Below are 24,602 nucleotides of genomic sequence, written 5' to 3'. Positions count from 1 at the left end.
GAGGTCTCACAGTCACTAGGTTGAAACACTGCCTATGGTTTATGCTGCTTCATTTGATACAATTCCAACACTTCCTGCACTTTCCAATTGCCATTCTATTAATGGTTACTTTAATCAATTTATTTTAATCGCATTTCTGCTGAGAAATGATACTGATTTGAAAATAATACTGATCTGACAATCTGCTCATGCATGTTTCACATTTTTAATTAGTAATGTTCATTTCTATGCTTGTGCAGGATATCTGAAATACAGACAATTAGCTTACCTAAGAGATTGTAAGTAACTGTAGACAGTAAAGAGATAACATGATGGTCCTAGCACACTTGCATTTTAACCCATCTGAACTGGCTCCCACTTCAACAGGGTAACACAAATGGGCATCCATCTATTTCAGCCTGACATTCAATTGGCCCACGTTGGCAACCAACTAACTCAATCTGGCAACCAATTAACCTAGCAATGATTTGTTCTGCATGAACAGTATGCAAGACAAGTTTTTTTTTGTACTTTAGTACTTGACAATAATAAACCAATATGAATACCAATCTGATTAACATATTGGGTCAGAGTGGTGTAGCAGTGAACGCAATGCTTTACAGCATTGGCTGTAAGAATGCGGTTCAATTCCCACTACTGTCTATAAGGACTTTGTACATTCTCCCCGTGACCATGTGGGTTTCCTCTGGGTGTTCCAATTTCCTCCCGCTGTCCAAAGAGATGCGTAGGGTAGGGTTTATGAGTAGTGCATGTGCTATGTTGGCCCTGTGGTGATGCTTGCTGATGGTCCAGCACAATCTTCACGGATTTGATTTGATACAAACAACCCTTGTTTCAATCTATATGTGACAAATAAAAAGCATCTTAATCTTGTCTAGATTTTGTAATCTACTCTGAAATTCAACTAACCCAGAATGGCATCCAGCTAACCCAGTCCAGTTCTCAACTGAACAGGTCTCTCACAGAACAAAACCAGTACTGGATCCAACTAAACACTTGGATATCCAACTAACCTGATCCAGTGCTCAAGTAACACAGTCTGGCACATATCTTATTTAGGCTACCATCCATCTAGTCCAGTTTTAGATTAACTAATCCAGACAGGCCAGCCAATCCCGACTAATACCTAACCAAGACCATAGGCTACACTGTCACCCTAATAACACAGATTAACAACTAGCTAACCAGTCTGGCACAGAGCTGGCCTACAGTGGAACCCAACCAATTCCGTCCTGCATCCAATCAACCCAGAATGGCAGAGCAGTGATTTAGTTCAACACCCAACTAACCCAGACTGGCATCCAGTTAATGGTGACTGGCCCTGAGACAAACCCAGTCTGGCGCCCAAGTAATCCAGTCTACTTCTAACCATCCCTGACCCATATTCAACTATCCCAGATGGAGCACTCTTCTAGTTGGCATCCAATAACTCAGCCAAATATCTAGTTTAATCAGACTGTCACTCAACTGAACAAGCCTGGTACCTGGCTAATCTGGTTTAACATCTAATAATAATCCTGCCTTGCATTAAAACAATATGGATACCAAATGGCTCAGACAGCTGCCTGTTGCATTCATTGTGGTTTCAGTTAATGAAGACCGATACCCCCGATAACTCTCGTTTCATCCAATGTATTTTGAACACTACCACGCCAGTGATGCTGCCACCATACCCAAACAATTATTTCCAAATGCCTGCTCCAACTTGACTATAGATACTTTCTCTCAGATGGTTCTTAAATTAGTTTGCCTTCTTTCATAATCATTTGTCCAGTTGTTTCACCCTGAGACACAGGAGATTCTGCGGGTGATGGAAATCAGGAGCAACACACACAAGTGATTGGCGAAACACAGCAGGCCAGGCAGGAAGGGAATGACTAGTCAATGTTTAGGACTAAGAGCCTTTAACATGCCTAGAAAGGGAAAGGCCTACTTCCTGATAGCTTGTGGTCCTTCCATTTCCCCACCACAACTTTTTTAGTCAGGCTTCTGCCCCATCCCTACCTGCTGTCTGGGTCCCTGAATGGTGTCAGGGAGGAGGCGAATGGACTTCTGTTTCCAGTGATAAGTGTCAGGAGGGAGATCTGTGGGGAAGGATGGTGGGAGCCTCCTGCACATCAGTGAGACACGACGTAGATTGGGGGGGCCGCTTTATTGAGCACCTTCACTCTGTCCACAACATGCAGAATCTCCCAGTGCCCAAACCCAATTTCCAGGAAAAGTTAGTCCGTGGCTTCCTTTACTGCCAAGATGACAAAGCCACTCTCAGGCTGGAGGAGCAGCCCTTCATATTCTGTCTGCGTAGCCTTCAAACTGTCAGTATGAACTTTGATTTCTTTAATGTCTGGCAATTTCTCCGCCTTCCCCCTTCTCTTCTTCTTCCAGTCCTCACTCTTACTTCCTTCCCACCTCTTCACTTCTTCTTCATCCCTTTAACCTTTTCCACCTATCACCTCCCAGCTTTTCACATGTACCCCTCCTACACCCATCCGCTTTCCACCTCACCTAGCTTCACCAGTCACCTGCTAGCTTTCATTCCTTTCCCTCCCCCACCTTCTTATTCTTGCTTCTTCCCACTTTCTTTCTAGTCCTGAAGAAGGGTCTTGGCCAAAAAATGTTGACTTTTCATTCCTTTCCATAGATGCTAACTGCCCTGCTGAGTTCCTCCAGCATTTTGACTGTGTTACTCTGGATTTCCAGCATCTGCAGCACCTCTTGTACCTACAGGTCGAAGAGAATAGGTTTAATTCGACATTTTGTTTGGCACAGATCTTGTAGGAAGAAAGGCCTGGTCCTGTGCTGTACTTTTCTACATGCTATGCAATCAAAACAGAGTGGGCTGCTTTTAAAACAAGGCTTAACATGTCTGAACTACCAGCATCCTGTCACCCTCATCTCACTAATAAGCAAATGCTTTGAGAGGCTGGTCAAGGACTCCATCTGCAGCATTGCTATCACCCACACTGGACCATCTACAATTCGCCTACCAACATAACCGAACGACAGATAACGCAATAGCCACAGCTCTATACACCGTCCTTACACATCTGAAGAAGAAGGATGCTTATGTGAGATTGCTGTTCTTGGACTACAGTTCAGCATTCAACACCATAAGTCCACCCCCCCCCACCCCCCCAGGCTCAGAGATCGCAGCCTTCAGCCTGCCTTGTGCAGCTGGATCCTGGACTTTCTATCAGATAGCCAGCAGGTGATAAGAATGGGCTCTCTCACCTCTATTCCTCTGACGCTCAACACAGGTGCCCCTCAGGGCTGTGTCCTAAGCACCTTCTTTACTCTCTGTATACCCTGACTGTGTCACCACCCACAGCTCCAATTTGCTAATTAAATTTACCGACGACACTACGTTGATTGGCCTTATCTCAAGCAATAACGAGGTGGCCTACAGGGAAGAAGTCATCTCTCTTACACAGTGGTGTCAAGAAAACAACCTCTCCCTCAATGTCACAAAAACAAGGGAATTGGTTGTGGACTACAGGAGGAATGGAGACAGGATAACCCCAATTGACATCAATGGATCTGGGGATGAGAGGGTGGACAGCCAAGTTCCTTGGCATACGCATTACTGAGGATCTCACATGGTCTGTACATACCGACTGTGTGGGGAAAAAAACACAACTCCTCTTTCACCTCAGACGGTTGAAAAAGTTTGGCACAAGTCCCCAAATCCTAAAGACTTTCTTCAAGGAGCATCCTGACTGGCTGCATCACTGCCTGGTATGGGAACTGTACTTCCCTCAGTTACAGGACTTGTGCAGAGAGTGCCCAGCACAGCTGTAGAGTGAACTTCCCACTATTCAGGACATTTATAGAGACAGGTACGTAAAAAGGGCCTGAAGGATTATTGGGGACCCAAGCCACCCCAACCACAAACTGTCCCCACTCCTACCATCCGGGAAACGGTACCGCAGCATAAAAGCCAGGACCAACAGGCTCCGGGACAGCTTCTTCCACCAGGCCATCAGACTGATTAATTCACGCTGATACAATTGTACTTCACGCTATATTGACTGTCTTTTTGTACATACTATTTATTACAAATTACTATAAATTGTACATTGCAGGCATATTTAGATGGAGATGTAATGTAAAGATTTTTATTCCTCATGTATGTTAAGGATGTAGAGAATAATATCAATTGAATTGAATACAATTCAATTCTTAATCTGAGGCACATTCTTTCATTAGCATCCAGCTAATAATCAAGGCAGAGTAGACTGTTCTGCCCAGCAATTAAATCATCCCCCCCCAAAAAAAACTAAATCACCCATCATTTACAAAACACATTGAATTCAGTGGAAGTAAATCTCTGGAGGAAAATAACACCAGCAGCCAATAGCTGTGGATTCCTTATGATGTGGCCGTCACAGATAAAATTATTCTCCTGGACCTTTTCATTCACAACATTTCTATCCCAGGATCTTGCTGTATACAATGAGGCTGGGTGCATGGTCTTTGCCTTTTGGAAAAGTGTGTGAATGTGATCAAAGCAAGAGCATAACTTATTAGCATGGATTCATATTGGCTCTTTTTCTCCATTTTGTCTTTGGTAGTGTATTTGGTCACCTCAGCCACCGCTCTGATTGGCAGCTGGTTAAAGTGGACTACAGGTCCATCTTCAGTCGGAGGTGCATGGAAAATGATTTCCAGGACTGGAAGCTGCATAGTCAAGTGAGTGATGAAATCATCTTCCATCTTCCCCCCATCCCAACTCCAACTTCATTCCTCTCTCCATCTCCCCTTCCCCTCTTTCTTCTCCCTTTCCTATACCCCCTACAACCTTCTTATCTCCCTTTCCTTAAATCTCTATCCCCAGAATTCACATCTTACTTGCTTCCTTATCCCTTTACCAACACCAGCTTTTTGTCACTCTCTCCACCACCCCTCATCCCTACCATCCACCCCTCTGGACACTTACCTTATCCCAGCTGCACATTGCTTCCTTCCCACCTATCAACCCCAGAGGTTAGCGCATTCCTCTACAGTGCCAGTGATCACTGATCGGGGTTCAATTTTCACATCTGCCCATAAGGAGTTTATACATTCTTGCCATTACTGCTTGGATTTCTGCTGCGAACTGCAGTTTCCTCCCATGTTCCCAAGACACACAGTTAGAGTTAGGGTTAGTACGCTGTTGACATGCTACATTGATGCCGAATGCATGGCAACACTTCCAGGCTGCCTCGATGATTTGATCTGATGGAAATGACGTATTTCACTGTATGTTTAAATCAGGGATTCCTAACCTTTTAATGTCATGGACCCCTACCATTAACTGAAGGGTCCATGGACCCCAGTTTTAAATGTTTCAATGTTCATGTGACAAATAAAGCTAATCGTCTTATCTTTTAAACCCCTCTCCCACCTCGTCTGTCCCAGCTCCAGCTTCATCACTTCCTCACCTCACCTTCCCCAACCTAACATTATCTTACTCCCCACTCATCCTTCCACTCAACACCCTGTCCCTCCTGCTCCCCAGACTTCATCCCCTCCAATGCAACTCCTCTCTAACAATGCCTCCTCATTTCCAATTCACTACCAACTTCTTTTCCTGCTCCCTTCAGACCCTATCCTCACCTCATCCCCTCATCTCTCTCCTAACCATATTTCTGTGGTGTACCTTCAACATCAGTCACTCTGAAAGTTGTGTATTTTGGTACCAACAAAAGCTATTCCTTCTCTTTCAGATGACTTAATGTAGTAGTATGTGGCTCCCAGGTCATTAAGTCTTCATGCATTGCTTGGAGACTTCGATAAAAGCCAGAAAAAACTGTTTAGGGACTCTACTCTTGCTGAATGTATTAGCCACAGAATCTAATAACCTATCTCCCCCATCATGATCTAATTGCTTTGATTTGGTTTAATGGGTCTCATATGACATATTTTGCCTGGAGGCTTAACATAATTAATTTCCAATTGACAGTTCACACTCCTAGTCTAATTATCTTCCCTCATGGATTGTGACATCTGGTCGACACAGTGTACAGGGTGAAGCTGGTGAATACTTAATGGGGGTGATCACTGACCAGCAGATTGACATTCAGGGGAGATCCCTGCTGGATAAAATTGAATGGATTTTATTTAGACAAGGCACAAAAACAGCCTGTTGCAATGGTTCTCAGTTGACAATACACAAAGTGGGCTTGCTTCAGTAGACTTCAATCCACACAGAATTGAACCTGAATCAAATAAGTCTCCCTGTTTTATGCCTGGTGACAGCTCAGCTCACTGACAGGCTCACTGCTTGTTAAACTAGCTCCACATCACAGAGCCCATTCATCCAACATATCTTCTATACTGTAACAGCATCTCAAGTCACCAAAATAAAAATCTGCAGTTACAGAGTAAAAGCAAGAAAATCAACGGAAACACATTTCTGGGAAAACTCAACAGGTCAGGCTGTATCTAGGGAAAGAGAAGCAGTTAATCTGAGACGCAGAGCAACATGCACAAAATGCTGGAGGAACTTAGCAAGTCAGAAAGCATCTGTGAAGTGAATATACAGTCAAAGGGTCTCAACCCAAAACATTGACTGTTTATTTCCCTCCATCAATGCTGACTGACTTTCTGTGCTCCTCCAGCATTTTGAATGTGTTGTTCAAGATTTCCAGCATCCACAGAATCTCTTGTACGTAGACAAGCGGAAGTGTCTCAGCCTGAAATACCGACATTTATTCTCCTTCATAGATGCTGAGTGTCTCGTTGAGTTCACTCTCACCTCCCCTGGGGAACTCAGCTTTTTGAAACAAGGCGGTGATGAGGTCTAGAGCCCAGTGCCCCTGGAAAATCACAGACTGGTTATCAGGAACACAGAGTTATTTGTACTAGCAACATATAATATTCTACAGCTTGAAGGTCAAATCTCACTATGTTGAAAAATTTTAACTTTATTTCCTTTCACTGAAATTAAACAACAATGTTGTCCAGGCAACTATAGAATTGGTGTAGACAAAGTTCTCAGGTTTACTAATGTCCAGAAATAGACAGTCAGATCAATGTGTGAATTAATCCATTTGTAGTGCATTCCCAGGTCACATATGCCCAACTTATGGACAGTCCTAAATTCAGTTGTCCAATGTGTATAAATATGTTTGCTCCTATAGTGACAGAACTAGTTTCCTCTCCTCATTAAACAACTTATCAGTTTTAAATGCCTTTGATCCACTTATTAGTATTGTTCCATTTTATTATTTCATGTATTTGTTTCTTGATTAGTACAATGTCAAAGGTTATGGGAAGAAGGCTGGAGAATGGGGCTGAATGGGAAAATAAACCAGCCATGATCAAATCAAGCAGACTCGATGGCCCAAATGCCCTAATGTCCTATATCGTGAGCATGTGGTTGCCATATCGAGTGATTTTGGTGCATTTTCCAATTAATTTAAGAACAAAATTGACCTATGGATGTCATTAAAACAGAGGCTGTTCATTACCAGGGAATGGCCTGCTCTATTTTAATTTAAGTTGACGTCCATGGTTTGACCACTGTGAGAGTTCTACTCACTAAATGGCTAGGTGAGCAGTAATATGTTCCAATTTAATTTGGGGGAAGTGTTGTAGTAGTGTTTAAGTTTTTAACAAGCTCCAGGTAGGAAGGGTTAAGCTTGTTGATTTAGTTCCCACACATGCCACTCTATTTCTGTTTCCCCTCTCTTCCCCACCACCACCACTCTTCCGTGTCTCTGTAATCAGCAGGTAGCTTGCTTCTTCGTGCTTGTGAGCAGTTGTCCTTTAATCTGCCAGCAGGAATGTGCAGTGCGAGCAACCTCAAGTGGATCTTGCTTTGATTTTTCTTTCCTTCCCGATCTCTTTTATGTGGCTCCCCATTGCAGCTTGGCTGAGATCAATGGCTCAGTACATCAAGGACTGCAAGCAGGAGGAGGAAATTTGTTGCCTAAGTCTTATCATTCTGTAACTCAGCTACTGCACTGCAAGTTGTTATGCTGCCAGACACAAAATTATATCTGCCTGCAGCCACTCACTTGTTGCTTATTTCAACCCAAGAAGAAACAGTGGTGAGTGGTTAGATTTTTAATCATGTGGTAGTCAGTTCAATCCCTCTCTTTGGCAGAAAGTTCTCACATGAATAAATCCTTGAATCTTTGGATTTGAACATAAGAAAACAATTAATTGAATTACTAACCTAGGTGAGCAAGAGATATGTTAAAGTCAGCTCCATGTTGTATGTTTCAGGAAGTTTGTCTCTTTTGGTAGTAAAATTATTTCAGGTAGCCATATGAAGGTTTGCATGACATGGTTCAAGTCCAACGGCTACGCTGTGAACTGCCATCTGTTCCTTTAATACACTGGACCAGATAATATTGCACCCATTTCTCTCCCTCAAATTAACTCTTTATGCCTTTGATCCTGAGTGTTCACTTGTGGAACATTGTCTGCATGATGTAAATTAGGAAATCAGTGGGTTGAATAGCATCTGTGGGATGGGGGAAGAACTGTTTGTCAGTGTTTTGGTGTCAGGACATAGATCGTGGAGGGAGGAAAAGAGGAGAAGGGGAACAGTGAGGCAAAGGCCAGAGGTGATTGGTGGACTGAGAGGGGGAAGTGGGTGGGGAAGGACAACAGGCAGATTGAGCCAGGGAGGGGAAGGTAAGAGATGGAGTGCAGAGGCTAGCTTCTATCACATTACACCAGATTTCAACATCTGCATTCTCTGTGACTCCATGGTTTGGATTAATTCTGATTTGCCATCCATGGTTTAGCAGTGAATTTGAACAACCATTTCCATATACTCCGCCTGTATTTTAGATTAACTCCAGTTTGCAAACATCCCTAGAGCAACTTTTACCTATTACCCTACCCAATATGAACCAATAGTTAGCAAGTTAATCTTGAGTTACTTTCAAAAGAATGAGGAATTAAGACTTTTGCCTTTTTCTTTTAAAGCAAAAGATCAGTGTTATTACTGTCTTTATAGATTCACTATAGATATTGATGTATATAGATCTCTCACTAATACACTGCCTATAAAATGTACTCACTACCTCTCCCCAGAAGTTTTCATGTTTTACAACACTTAATTTGGCTTTTTTTTCCACACTGAGCAACAGAAAAAAAAAACTATTTTGTATCAAAGTGAAAACAAATCTCTACAAAGTGATCTAAATTAATTACAAATATAAAACACAAGATAACTGATTGCGTAAGCATTCACCCTGTTCAAGTCAGTATTCAGTAGATGCTCCTTTGGAAGCAATTACAGCCTTCAGCCTGTGTGGATAGGTCTCCATCAGCTTTGCAAATCTGGACACTGCAATCTTATGCCATTCTTCTTTACAAAACTGCTCCATCTCTGTCAGATAGCATGGGGATCATGAGGGAACAGCCCTTTTCAAATCCAGCTATAAATTCTCAGTTGGACTGAAGTCCAGAATCTGACTTGGCCATTCCAGGACATTAACTTTGTGTTTTTAAGTCATTCCTGTGTAGCTTTGGCTTTATGCTTGGTGTCACTGTCTTGCTGGAAAAAAAGTCTTCTCTCAAGTTGCAGTTCTCTTGCAGACTGCATCAGGTTTCCCTCCAGGATTTCCCAGTATTTTGCTGCATTTATTTTACCCTCTACCTTCACAAGCCTACAAGCCTTCCAGCATCTGCTGCAGTGAAGCATCCCCACAGCATGATGTAGCCACCACCATGCTTCACGGTAGGGATGGTGTATTTTTGATGATGTGCAGTGTTTGGCTTATGCCAAACATAGCGTTTAGCCTGGTGGACAGAAAGCTCAATTTCAGTTTCGTCAGTCCATAGAACCTTCTTCCAGCTGACTTCAGAGTCTCCCACATGCCTTCTGGCAAACTATAGTTGAGATTTCATGTGTGCTTTTTTTTTTACAACAGTGGCTTTCTCTTTGCCACTCTTCCATAAAGCTATGACTGGTGAAGCACCCAGTAACAGTTGTTGTATGCATAGTCTCTCCCATCTCGGCCACAGAGACTCGTAACTCCCCCAGAGTTGTCATAGGTCTCTTGGTGGCCTCCTCACGAGTCCCCTTCTTGCACAGTCACTCGGATTTTGAGGACAGCCTGCTTTAGGAGGATTTCCAACTGTGCCATTTTCTTCCCTTTCTTGATGATTGACAACTGTACTCCAAGGGATATTCAGTGACTTGGAAATTTTCTTGTATCCATCTCCTGACTTGTGCTTTTCAACAACCTTTTCGCAGAATTGCCTAGAGTGTACTTTTGTCTTAGTGGTGTAGTTTTTCCAGGATAATGACTCTGCAGTAGTCAAATATGGGTGTATTTTTACTACAATCAATTGAAACATCTTGACTACTCACAGGTGATCTCCTGTGAGTAACTAACTACGTGACTTCTGAAACCAATTGGCTGCACCAGTGATGATTTGGTGTGTCATATTAAAGGGGAGTGAATACTTATGCAATCAATTATTTTGTGTTTTATCTTTGTAATTAATTTAGAACATAGATAGAATATAGAAATCTACAGCACATTACAGGCCCTTTGGCCCATAATGTTGTGTCAACATGTAACCTACCCTAGAAACTGCCTAGAATTTCACTAGTGCATAGCCCTCTATTTTTCTAACCACATGTATCTAAGAGGCTTTTAAAAGACCCTATTGTATCTGCTTCCACCACCACTGCTGGCAGTGCATTCCACGCTCCACTAATTTAGATCACTTTGTAGAGATCTGTTTTCACTTTGACACGTAAGAGTCTTTTTCTGTTGATCAGTGTCAAAAATGCCAAATTAACTGCATTGTGATTCAATCTTGTAAACCAATAAACCATGAAGATTTCCAATAAGTGACTATGTAAAAAAGGTTTTTGCAGTAGGACCTATATCATATCTATCACATTCTCTAATGATAATATATTACTAGCAAATTAAAAGTATACCCTTTAATTTGAAAGTAGACTTCAAACTCTGCTAAAATGGGACTATGTAAATGAACTTTGAAAGGTGGTGATTATATGAAATAATTCCTCAGTATTAGACACTTCAAGCAGTGCTGTGTCCCAAACAAAATCTACATGGAATCACTAGAAAGACAGTAGATGCTGGAATCCGGAAACTGCAGAAACAAACAAAATGCTGAAGGAACTCAACAGGTCAGGCAGTATCTGTGGAAGGAAATGGATGGTTGATATTTTGGGCAATTGACATTCTTCTGAATGTCTGCACAGGTTCAATTAATATTGGCAAATTAAAGCATTTGGTTGCTGTGCCACCTGAAAGGCTTAGATGGAGTGGATGGGTAGAGGATGTTTTCTTTAGTGGGGAAGTCTAGGACCAGAGAGCAAGACCTCTAAAGGATGCCCCATTAGTTTAGAGATAAGGAGGATTTTTTTTTTGCCTGAGGGCGGTAAATCTGCGAATCTCCAGAGGCCAAGCCATTAAGTATATTTAAAGCAAAGGTTCATACATTCTTGATTAGCAATTGCATCAAAGGTTATGGGGAGAAGTCAGGACAATAAGACTGAGAGAGAAAATAAGTCCTCCATGATGAATTGCAGACTCATTGGGCTGAATGACCTAATTCTGTCTCTATGTTTGGTTTAAGAAGGCACTACTGAAGGTGTGCAACAGGTTACTGCGAGTCCAAAAACAAAGACATTCAATTAAAAGCATTACTAATAACACTTTTATTTTGAAGTAAATTGTGACAAACTATCACAGCAAACAATGAAAAGGTGAGCGAAAGCAAAGCAAATTCATATGATGTTCCCGCTGGTGCGCTGCAAAATCAGCACACTTGGAGTTTGAGCCGTGCTGGTTGGAGTGAACGATTCAGAGAAGAGAAGATGAGGCAGAGGAGTACCGATGCCCGTCCAACTAATCCAGGAGCGAGGGTGGATCACTCTAAGCACCAAGTTGATTTGAAGAGGTCAAGTACAGCTTCTTTGCCAGTGAAATCTAGGTCTGAAGCAAACCTCTGGCTGTCAAGTTCTAGGCCTGGAGCATTTCTTCGCGGTGGAGCCCAGGTCCCAGTGCAAGGCAATTGTTTGGACAATTTAAATGCGGGCTCTGAAAAACGGGAAAGGCACGGTGTCCAGAGTCGAGCGAGGTTGGATGGCTCTGGAGGCCGAGCTGAGTTGGAGAGGTTGAGAACGGTTTCTTTGACAGCAAACTCTAAGCCCTGAGCACATCACTGCAGAGGACCCTGGGTCCTCCTGTGAGGTATGATCCACTATTCAGACAATTTAAACACCAGCCCGGATAGACTGGGGGGCTCCTTTCTCCATAACGCTTAGGCTGTGAGGCTGCCCCAAGCTGCTGTGCTTTGTGTCTGTAAACTTTGGGTAATTTGCCCCACTAATACGATGAACTGTATACCGAGGCTTTGGGCCTACTCCAGGCTGCTCTGGGGATTTGCATCTAAGGACTCTATTTGGATCAGGGTGCTGTTGCTGAACCTCGCTTCTATTGTTTGCATGATTGTGTTTTTTTCCTCTTTCTCTGTGCATATTGGGGGGGGGGGGTTGGTCTTTATTAATTAGATTCTTTTGGATTTCTTGCTTTTAAGCTGCCTGTAAGCAAACATATCTCAAGGTTGCTTAATGTATACATTCTTTGATAGCAAATGTATTTTGAATCTCTGAATGTCTTCAGGGTTTGTGGTCTCATGACAGTTTGAAGCTGAACTTTCTTTTCAGATGTGCACTGGTAAATTACTATCAGCAGTGCAGAATTTCAAACTGCAGAGCGTTGTCAGTAACACTCAAACTATTGATTATTTTCAGTCATAGTTTCTTACCATTGTGCTTACCTTGAAGGGAGAACCTTGCATTATGGGGGAAACAAGGATATACAAGAGACGTCGTCCAGCAACACAGTGCATTTTGGGGAAGAAATACAGAGAAGTAGTGACTTCAGTGCCTTGTAACTGCACCGACAAGGACTTTGAGTGGTAAGTGCCTTTGTTGATAATACACATCTTCTTCTTGTTCAACACTCTCTTAATGCTGAGAATAAAATGAACCTCTGTCCATCTCAAGTAGGTGGAGAACCCTTTATGGGAACTGGCAACTCTGCCACAGGTTGGTCAGGAGGTGTTTGAAGGGATGAGGGGGAGTTTAGACGGTGGTGTGCTCCACTGGCCATTTGTATGGCAATTTTAAATCCAGATGGCAAAGTGTTCCAAAGTTTTCATTGTGCCACTGGATCTTCCTTTACTATTCTGATAGGATTTCTTTGAGGAAATGTGGATGTTACATCTTACCACTGATACGTTGAAGTTTTTTATGCATTGTTTCCTCTGTTCCTATGGTAACTTCTTCCTTTAATAGAGCTCAAAATGGAGTGTCCTTATCAGGAGTCTGGTGTCAAGGATTTGGTCAACTTATTAGGCCTGAGTGAGTGTAATTATTGCTGATGTGTGGAGGAGTCACTGATAGGGGTTTGCTTCTCCTGGGAGATGATGGAAAGACACGCCCTTGAGTTACAACATATAAAACTGCTACAGCACATCAGTCATCATCTATGACTCTTCTCTGTGTGTTAAATCTCTACTTCACTTTTGGATTGTATCCTTATTTAGAAAATGGTCTGCACATTTACTTCTACTACCGAAGTACATGACCATGCATTTTGCAACATTGTTTTTCATTTGCCACTTTCTTGCTCATTCTCCTAATCTGTCTAATTCCTTCTGTAGCCTACCTGTTTCCTCAACACTACCTGCTGCTCCACCAATCTTCATATCATTTGCAAACTTGGCAACAAAGCCATCTATTCCATCATCTAAATCATTGATATACAGCATTAAAAGAAGTGGTCCCAACACCAACTCATGCGGAACAACACTAGTCACTGGCAGTCAACTAGAAAAGAATCCTTTTATTGCTACTCACAGCATCCTACCAATCAGCCAATGCTCTAACCATGTTAGTAACTTTCCTGTAATACCATGAGCTCTTAATTTGGCAAGCAGCCTCATGTGTGGCACCTTGTAAAAGGCCTTCTGAAAGTCCAAATATACAACATCCACTACATCCCCTTTATCTGTCATGGTCCGGATTGGGTTCCATTTAAATTTCCTTTGTTTGTGCTACGATCAGGACCATTGACTCCTTGTTTCCCTTTAATTCCCTGTTTTCCCGTGTTCCTTGGGCTTGGTGATTAAAGGCAATTTACCCTTGACTGAACTGGTAGTTCATAAGTCTCTGGCTTTCAGCTGTTTGGGGTGAGAGTGTTATGGAGCGTTAACGAAGACACCGAAGCTAATGCGAGACAATGTCATTTTGCCCGAGCCAACTAAGTTTCTTGCTGGAGCAAGCCAAGTCTCCTCCCTGAAGCAAGTGCCAGCAAGCCGCCTTCCCTTGCCAGAGCGGGTCCGTCAAAGTTAACCCGCTGGGGTGAGACAAGAGCTCACCGCTGCTTGGAGCAAACTTGTGTCCAGATAAAGAAATGCCTATTGTTGTGTGGTCTCCATCTCCACGTCCTGTGTCGAAAAGGGCTCCCGGCTCTGTGCCCTAGAAGGCTCCTGATCCTGTGTCAAAAAGAGTCCCAACTCCATCCTCTGTCCAAGGAGGAGCCCTGGCTCAGTGTTTCTTGTCCTTGCCTCCACAGGGTAGGCCAGGCTGTCTGCCGCTACCCTGAGTTGGGAACTGTCTCTTCATGTCCAAGTCCAAGTCCAGGTTTCGTGGATCAAGTCCAAGAACCGAGGTTCAAGTATCCAGTCCAAACTCTGAGGTTCAAGTATTCAGTCCATGTCTGGGTCCCGAGTTCGAGGTTCCAGTTCCAAGTCCAAGTCAAAGCTTTGTGTTCTCATCTTGTTCAGGAATTCCTCATCCAGTCCTGTTGCCTTGCCACGTCTTGTCCTCACCTAGACCCAGAGTCCGAGCCCAAGTCAAGACCCAGGCTCCTGATCTCTGTCCAGTCTCTGGCTTGGAGTCCTGGTCCAGGTTCCAAGTTCCTAGTTCCTTGTCCAGGTCCCGTTTTCCTAGTCTAGTCCTAGCCCAGGCCCTGTATCCTAATCTTGTCCAGGGCCTGTGTTTTGTCCAGCATTGTTTCTCCCCCTCTTCCCTTGCTTTCTTGACACTTCTAGTCCATTATGCTTATTCCTGCTTCCACTTTTCTCTCTCCTTGATTTCTCTCTGTTCTATCCTTGCATCATAGCTTTCCCTGTAATTATTAATAAACTCTATTTAGTTAACCTTACAAAACGTTTTTGTGTCCTGCATTTGGGTCCACCCTTGCTCCGCACTTGTGACTTTATCTATCCTACTCGTAATCTCCTCAAAGAATTCCAACAGGTTCCTCAGCAAGATTTTCCCTTAGGAAAACCATGCTGACTTTGTCCTATATTTTCCTGTGTCACCACATACTCCATAACCTCATCCTTAACAACTGACTCCAACATCTTCCCAACCACTGGTCTATAATTGCTTTTATGCTACCTTCCTCCTTTCTTAGAGTGGAGTGACATTTGCAATTTTCCAGTCCCCTGGAGCCATGCCAGAGTCCAATGATTTTTGAAAGATCATTAATAATGCTTTCATAATCTCTACCGCTACCTCTTTCAGACCCCTCGGGTGCAGTGCAACTTATGTACCCTTAGGTCTTTCAGCTTTTTGAGCATCTTCTTCCTTGTGATAGTAACTGCACTCAGAATCAGAATCAGGTTTGTTATCACCGGCATACTGTATGTCGTGAAATTTGTTAACTTAACAGCAGCTGTTCAATGTAATACATAATATAGAAGAAGAAATAATAATAATAATAATAATAAGTAAATCCAGTACTGCAATAAGTAATTACAATATACATATATTGAATAGATTAAAAACTATGCAAAAAGCAGAAATAATCAATAGAAAAAAATGTGATGTAGTGTTCATGGGTTCAATATCTATTTAGGAATCAGATGGCAAAGGGGAAGAAGCTGTACTTGAATCACTGAATGTGTGCCTTCAGGCTTCTGCACCTCTTGCCTGGTGGTAACAGTGAGAAAGGGGCACACCCTGGGTGCTGGAGGTCCTTAATAATGGACACTGCCTTTCTGAGACACTGCTCCCTGAAGATGTCCTGGGTACTTTGTAGGCTAGCACCCAAGATGGAGCCGAATAAATTTACAAAACCTCTGCAGCTTCTTTCAGTCCTGTGCAGTAGCCCCTCCCATAGCAGATGGTGATGCAGCCTATCAGAATGCTCTCCACGGTAATCTGTAGAAGTTTTTGAATGTATTTGTTGACATGCCAAATCTCTTCAAACTCCTAATAAATTACAGCCACTGTCTTGCCTTTATAACTGCATCGATATGTTGAGACCAGGTTAGATCCTCAGAGATCTTGACACCCAGGTACTTGAAACTGCTCACTCTCTTCACTTCTGATCCCTCTATGAGGATTGGTATGTGTTCCTTCGTCTAACCCTTCCTGAAGTCCACAATCAGCTCTTTAGTCTTACTGATGCTGAGTGCAAGGTTGTTGCTGTGACACCACTCCACTAGTTGGCATATCTTGCCCCTGTAGGCCCTCTCGTCTCCATCTGAGTTTCCACCAACAATGGTTGTATTATCAGCAAATTTAAAGATGGTATTTGAGTTATGCCTAGCCACACAGTCATGGGTATAGAGAGAGTAGAGCAGTGGGCTAAACACACATCCCTGAAATGCACCAGTGTTGATCATCAATGAGGTGGAGATGATATCACCAATCCGTACAGATTGTGGTCTTCCGATTAGGAAGTTAAGGATCCAATTGCAGAGGGAGATATGGAGGCCCAGATTCTGTAACTTCTTAGTCAATGTTATGGGAATCATGGTGATAAATGCTGAATTATAGTTGATGAACAATATCCTAACATAGGTGTTTGTATTGTACAGGTGGTGTAAGGCCATGTGAAGAGCCACTGAGACTGCATCTGCCATTGACCTATGGCAGTGATAGGCAAATTGCAATGGGTCCAGGTTCTTGCTGAGGCAGGAGTTCAGTCTGGTCATGACTAACCCGCTCAAAGCATTTCATCACAGTAGATGTGAGTGCTACCCGATGATAACCATTAGGGCAGCTCACCTCTTCCTTCACACACTACAACAACAAGACACTGCTAGTGTCTTTCACAGTAAAGACTGATGCAAAATACTCATTCAGATAATTTGCCATCTCCTTGTCCCCATTATTATTTCTCTAGCCTCATTTTCTAGCGGTCCTATATCCACTCTCATCTCTCTTTTGTTTTTTACATACTGAAAAGGCTTTTACTATCCACTGTGATATTGTTTGCAAGCCTTCTTTCATATTTTATCTTTTCCTTCCTAATAATTCTTTTAGTTGCTCTCTGTAGGTTTTTGAAAGCTTCCCATTCCTTTATCTTCCTGCTAATTTTTTCTTTGTTGTATGCCCTCTTTTGCTTTTACATTAGCTTTGACTTCCCTCATCAGCCACAGTTATACTATTTTGCCATTTGAGTATTTCTTCATTTTTGGAATACATCTGTCCTGCACCTTCCTCATTTTTCCCAGAAACTCACACCATTGCTATCCTACTGTCATCCCTGCCAGTATCTCCTTCCAAATTACTTTGGCCAACTCCTCTCTCATATCACTGTAATTTCCTTTACTCCACTGAAATACTGCTATGTCAGACTTTACTTTCTCCCTATCAAATTTCAAATTGAACTCAATCATTTTGTGATCACTGGCTCCTAAGGGCTCTTTTACCTTAAGCTTCCTAATTGCCTCTGATTCATTGCTTAACACCCAATCCAGTATAGCTAATCCCCATGTAGGCTCAATGACAAACTGCTCTAAAAAAGCCATCTTGTAGGCATTCAATAAACTCACTCTCTTGAGATCTATTACCAACCTAATTTTCCCAATTGACCTGCATGTTAAAATCTCCCATGACTATCATAACATTGCCCTTTTGACATCCCTTTTCTATTCAGATTAGAGCAGTGTCATTGGCTTTTTTCCTTAACTTTCTGACCCAATCTGAAATCTCCACCCACCCCAGAATTAACAATTTAGAAAATTTGATGTTGTTTTAATCAAGGGCCCAGTCTTTTGATTTTTGATTATTGAATTCCATATTTTATGGAAAGGATTGTACTCCTCTGTGTAAGTGGAATACATGGAAAGCCATGGTAAACACTAGAGATTTTGCCGATGCTGGATACAATACACACAAAATATACAGGAAATAAGCAGGTCAGGCAATATTTATGGAAAAGAGTAAACAGTCGACATTTTGGGCTGAGACCAAGAAGGGTTGGGATTTATCATTGAATTGTTAGTTCTCAAGAGTTGAATATGCCTTCCAGAATTTAGCCAAACCTGAATAAAAGACTGTAAGACAGGAGCAGAATTAGGCCATTCAGCCCATCGAGTCTCCTGTGCCATTCCATCATGGCTGATCATGGATTGCATTCAACCCCATACACCTGCCCCACTTGCCATAACTGTTGATGCCCTGACCAATCAGGAAACTATCAACTTTCACCTTAAATATACTCACAGACTTGTCCTGCTCCACAGTTTGTGGCAGAGCTTTCCACAGATTCACTACTCTCTGGCTAAAAAAATTCCTCGTTACCTCTCTCCTAAAAGGTCACCCCTTAAATTTGAGGCTGTGCTCTCTAGTTCTGGATGCCCCCACCATAGGAAACATACTCTCCACATCCACCCTATCTAGTCCTTTCAACATTCGGTACGTGTCAATGAGATCCCCCCACAGTCTTCTAAGTTCCAGTGAGTACAGGCCCAGAACTGCCGAACACTCCTCATATGTTAATCCTTTCATTTCCGAATCATCCTCATGAACCTCCTCTGGAGTCTTTCCAATGACAGTACATTCTTTGTGAGATATGTGGCCCAAATTGTTGACAGTGCTCCAAGTGCAGCTAGTGTCTTATGAAGCCTTGGTATTATTTCCTTACTTTTATATTCTATTCCCCTTGAAATAATTTGCATTAACCTTCTTTACCACAGATTCAACCTGCAAATTAACTTTCTGGGAGTCTTACACGATGACTCTTATATCCGTCTGCACCTCTGACATTTTTTTACCTTCTCCCCATTTAGATAATAGTCCACACTATTGTTCTTTTTGCCAAAATGCATTATCATACATTTCCCAACACTGTATTCCATCTGCCACTTCCATTTTGGCTAAGTCCTGCTGAAATCGCATTGCTTCCTCAGCACTACTTACCCCTCCACCTATCTTCACATCATCCGCAAACTTTGCTACAAAGCCATCAACAAACATTATGAAAAGTAGCAGTCCCAATACTGACCCCTGAGGAACATCACTAGTCACTGGCAGCCAACCAGAAAAGGACCCCTTTATCCACTCGCTACCTCCTGCCTGTCAGCCATTCCTCTATCCATGCCGGTATCTTTCCTGTAACACCATAGGATTTTGTCTTGTTAAACAGCCTGTGTGAAGCACCTTCTCAGACGCCTTCTGAAAATGCAAGTAAGTGACATCTACTGACTTTCCTTTGTCCTCTCTGCTTGTTACTTCCTCAAAAAACTGATTTGTCAAGCAAGATTTCCCTTCACAGAAACTAGGCTGACTTTGGCTTATTTTTTCATTAGTCTCAAACTAACCCAAAGCTTAATCCTTAATAATAGTCTCCAACACTTTCCCAACCACTGAGGTTAGGCTAACTGGCCTATAATTTCCTTTCTTTTGCCTTCCTTCCTTCCTTCTTAAAGAGTGGAGTGGCATTTTCAATCTTCCAGTCCTCTGGAACTATGCCAGTTTCAAGTGAATCAAGTATTGCTGCATAAAATTCAAAAATTCATTGTGTTTACTTACTTTCTTTTGAAAGTTTAATTCATGAATTATGAATCATGAAAATGTTGGAATTGGCAAATGATTATGGAAGGTGACATTCAGGATCACTCCAACTAAAGTTGGCAGATGGAGTTTCAAATAAAAACTAGAATTTCAATACTGTTCAAAATCTGTTCTAACAGATAATGTAATTCCACTTAGATGGGATGGGATTAGTTTCATTTGAATCATGGTCAACAAAATCTGTTCTGTTCTGTTCTGTGTTCAATGGTCTATGAATAACAGAAATCTGAACTGAAGTAAAACAAAATTGCTTTGAGGAAACTGATACCTTTGTTAATGTGTGTGCCAAACTAATTAGGGTTTAACGAAACCTAACAAGTATTCTAGGTGTACAGTCTCCATATTTGAAACTTTTTTTACACTTGCAGGGACATGCTCACACCACTAGGTGGAGGGTCAAGAGCAGAAGCTACAATTCTCCAGAGGCAATTTTGATTTGACTGACAAAATCATTGTGTTGCCACTTTGACCATTTAGTTTTCTCTTCAAGTCTTGGGTCTTTCCCAACTCTGAAAGCTCTTCCAGCATCACAGACTCTGAGAATTCTGCTGGCACCAATTCTGAACTCTCATGCAAATCAATTCCATTATACCTTCCTTCTACTGTCTCATCTCCCCTCTCGAAGCATCTCCACCCTTCTTTTTATCGGCCCTTCTTAAAATTTACTTCAGGCTTTTTCTCACCTGAACCATGTTACCCAGTGCAAAATGAAAGAAAAGATCAGCACATATATTCCATTGTCATTCAATATTGTATTGTTAACATCTGATGTCTTTTTTCATTATTACATTAAGTATTATTTATAATAGTGTACCTTATTATTTATTTCAGTATATTATTAAAGCCTTTGATTAAAAATTATTTTGACACTTTTATCATTGGTAGGATATAATATGTTCAAAGCAGAAAAATTCAATGCACTCAAAACCTTATCTTTAGCCTTCTTTCCAGCTTATCTTTAAAATGTATTTTCAATAGTAACAGGATTCCTTACTTAGGCTTCTGAAAAAATTTGAAGCAATATATTTAATGTAATCATGCTATTTATTTGGAAGGCGTATGATAAATGGTAATAAAAGTATCAGTAAGATTAAAAGAGTACAGAAAAAAACACGGTGAGAGGACCTGATAGGGAAAGGTTGAATTGGTTAGAACTTGATTCCCTGTAGCATAGGAGAATGAGGGGAGATTTGCTAGATGTTTACAAAATTATGAGGGGTATAGATAAGATAAATTCAAGTAGACTTTCTACACGAAGATTGTCTGAGACTAGAACTAGAAGTTAAGGGTGAAAGATGAAATATTTAAGGGATATCCGAGGGGAAAATCCTTTACTCAGAAGGAGGTGAGAGGGCGGAACAGGGTGCCAGCACACGTGGTGGATGCAGATGAAATTGTAACATTTAAGAAAAGTTTGGATAGGTACATATATGGGAGAGGTTTAGTGGCTGATGCAGATGGGTGGGAATAGGGAGAAGAATGGGCCAGAATGTACTAGATGGGTTAAAATGCCTGTTTCTGAGCTGTAGAGCTCTATCAGACTGCAGATGTTGAAAACTGGAGCAGCAACAACCTTCTGGAGGAACCTGAGACCATAAGAAATATTAACAAGATTCAACAACTCGACCTCGTGGTCATTCAATAAAATTAAGGCTATTCTGAATCTTCCACAGCCCACACCCTTAAACCCTCTATCTATCTTTCCAAAGCAATGATTTCCAAAGGCACACAATCCTTTCTCATTGCTGTCTTCAATGGGAACCCCTTTATTCTGAGACTTAGAATTGTTCTCAACCCTCCCAAGAGAGGATACATCCTCCTTGTCTTTATCCTGTTAACCACCTATAAATCTTACACATTTCAATAAGAATTCTTCCAAACAGACTAACCCTGCACAGGATCATCATAGTAAACCATCTCTACCTTGTCATTTAACAGTTCAAATTAGCCATGTGGAATCTAATCTGCAAGGAAGCACATTTGTTCCATAGTCCAGCATCTGCAGTCTCCAAAACACTATAAATACAATAATTGTTGTCAGGAGTCTGTGCATTGAACACTTTTTCCAAAAATACCCCTTCAAAACAAGTTAGACTGAAGGGAATTCATAAACTCTGAAAGAATTTGGGTGTATTTCAGTTCTTCTGCTCCAAGAATATTACTTTAGGATCAAGCAATGTGGATGTTTCAACTAAGGAAGAGATCCCCACTGGTGTGTAGAGAAAGTATGTATGCATCAGAATTCAGAGATTTATTAATAATGTCATTGAATTTTGTCTCTGTTTGGATAAAAGAAAATTTTGCTGTTGAGAGCCCCCTGGTTAGGTATTTTGATGATATTTTATTGGTTACTTGGACCTGGATGAAAGTGTAGATAGTTGGGTTAGTAAGTCTGCAGATGATACGAAGATTGGTGGTATTGTGGATAATGTAGGTACAGCAGGATATAGATTAGTTGCCAATTTAGGCAGAGAAATGGCAGATGAAGTTTAACCTGGCCAAAAGTGAAGTGTTGCAAATGTATAGAGACAGTACACTGTTAAAGCAGTGTTAATGAGCATAGGGATCTTGGTGTGCAAGTTCATATCTCGCTTAAAGTGGTTACACAGGTTGATAGGGTGGTTAAGGAGGCTTATTTTGCCTTTTTTAGTCGAGGCAATGAGTTCAAAAGTAAGGACGTTATGTTGCAGTTTTATAAAACTCTGTTTAGGCCTGCATCTGGAGTATGCATACAGTTCTGATCACCTCTTTAGGAAAGATGTGCAGACAAGGTTTACCAAGATGCTGTCGGGATGAGAAGGCATTGACTATAACAAGAGGCTGGACAAACTTTGGTTGTTTTCTCTGGAACGGTTGAGGCTGGGGTCATATCTGTTAAAGTTTTTTAACATTGTGAGATACACAGATAGAGTAGACAGTCGGAATCTTTTTCTCAGGGTTGAAATGCCATTTAAGGTGAAAAAGGTCAATTTCAAAGGAGATGCACAGTGAGTGGTAGATACCTGGAATGTGCTGCCTGGGAAGGTGGTTGTGGCAGACACATTAAGGAATGTTAAGAGATATTTAGAATGTGAGGAAAGTGGAAGGATATGGACATATAGTGTAGGCAGAAGGGATTAGTTTAGTTGGCCATTTGATTACTAATTTAATTGGGTCAGCACAAAATTGTGGGCTGAAGAGCCTGTTTCTGTGCTGTATTTTTCTATGTACTATATACTGTTGAAAGTATCCTAACTGGTTGCATCATAAATTGGTACAACTATTCAAATGTACAGGAATAAAAGAAGTTGCAGAGACCAATATATCATGGAGACATCTTTCTACACCATTGGACTATCAGGTGATACCGCCTCAAGAAGGCAACATCCTTCATCAAAGATCCCCACCACCCTGGCCATGCATCCTCTTGCAGTTACCATCAGGCAGGAGGTACAGAAACCTGAAGTCTCACAACACCAGGTTCCAGAATAGTTACTTCCCTTCACCATTTGGTTAATGAACCAATATGCACAACGCTAATCACTACCTCAGTATCACAACACTACGACCACCTTGAACACTTTGGACCACAATTGACTTAAATGTGTTTTAATTATGTTCATCCCTGTAAAATACTGTTTAATTTATATTTTTCTTGTGAATGTTGTATATCTGATGCTGTGTGCCTGTGATGCTGTTGCAAGTAAGATGTTTTTATTGCGCTCATCCGTACACATGCATCTGATAATAAGCTCAACTAAGAGTTTAAGAGTCAAGCACATGGGGGTAGGACTTTACCTTCTAATTTGTCCAAAGTTTTAGTTTAGTAATTTAACCTTACATCTTAGACATTCTAATAGCCTGGATTTTCTATCATATTCAACATGTTCAACATCAGAACCAGAAAGGTTTCATTAGATTTCCACTTACAGGATAGAGCTATACTTGATTGCCTTCCTCACCTTACCTCAGTCATCTCTCTCCATGCTACTTGTTCTGAGTATTTTCCCCAAATTAGATCTAGTGTATTCAGCAGACTATCAACAGGGCATCAGTATTCAGTAAGGGTGCTCGCCTCGCAGTTAGGAAATACGGAATTCATGGAAAAGTTTTGAGAGGAAACACAATCTTTGATTGTTTATGGAATTTGACAAGTCTACAACACACAATATGAGACATCATGTTTTTCCTCATGAGATAAGCAGTGCCATTTGGGAAATGCTAGCCAAGTTGAAAATGTTATTTAATAGCTGTGGTCATCTGAAATATGGAAGACACATCTTGGAATTCCCTATGTAGATATAAAAAGTTATGATCAATACACAGACGTTAGTGAACACTGAGAGCTTACATATTCTGCTGTCGACAGTGAGGATAGTAATAGGATGAGTTGGGAGATAAATGCAGGTCTAAAAAATTGGAGCAGGGAGCAGGGATTCAGATTGTTGGATTATTGGGACCTTTTCTGGGGCAGGTGTGACCTGTACAAAGGGGATGGGTTGTACAGGTGTCCCCCCACTTTACGAATGTTCGCTTTACACCACTTCACTTTTACAAAGGACCGACATTAGTAACCTGTTTTCGCATTACAAAGAGGATTTTCACTTTTACGAAAATTTTTCCCGTATAAGTTAATGGTTCTTCGCTTTACGGCTTAAGAAAGGTTACATAGGAACGCTCTACCTTTGTAAAGGTGGGAACACCTGTACTTAAATCAAATATCCTTGCAGTCAGGTTTCATAAAGTTATTGGGAGTGGATTAAATATGGCAGGGGTATGGGAACCAGTATGATAGAGTTGAAGACAAGCCAGC

At 41.6% G+C, this 24,602-nt stretch overlaps 1 protein-coding gene across 4 annotated transcripts in view; it reads left to right on the top strand.

The window, feature by feature from the left end:
• LOC140715125 (VPS10 domain-containing receptor SorCS1-like) overlaps positions 1 to 24,602 on the top strand; it is a 1,248,501-nt gene that overhangs the window by 1,072,656 nt on the left and 151,243 nt on the right. For all 4 annotated transcript variants that reach the window (XR_012096067.1, XM_073026870.1, XM_073026869.1 and 1 more), the window contains exons 15-16: positions 4,572 to 4,689; positions 12,776 to 12,909. Coding sequence is in view for 3 of the 4 variants with exons in the window: in XM_073026870.1 (XP_072882971.1) it covers positions 4,572 to 4,689; positions 12,776 to 12,909 (252 nt within the window). In the remaining variant the exon portion in view is untranslated. The remainder of the gene's footprint in view (positions 1 to 4,571; positions 4,690 to 12,775; positions 12,910 to 24,602) is intronic.

Source organism: Hemitrygon akajei, chromosome 23 (genome assembly GCF_048418815.1).
Source record: "Hemitrygon akajei chromosome 23, sHemAka1.3, whole genome shotgun sequence".
NCBI classification, from domain to species: Eukaryota; Metazoa; Chordata; class Chondrichthyes; order Myliobatiformes; family Dasyatidae; genus Hemitrygon; species Hemitrygon akajei.
This window is presented reverse-complemented; position numbering and strand designations above follow the sequence as displayed.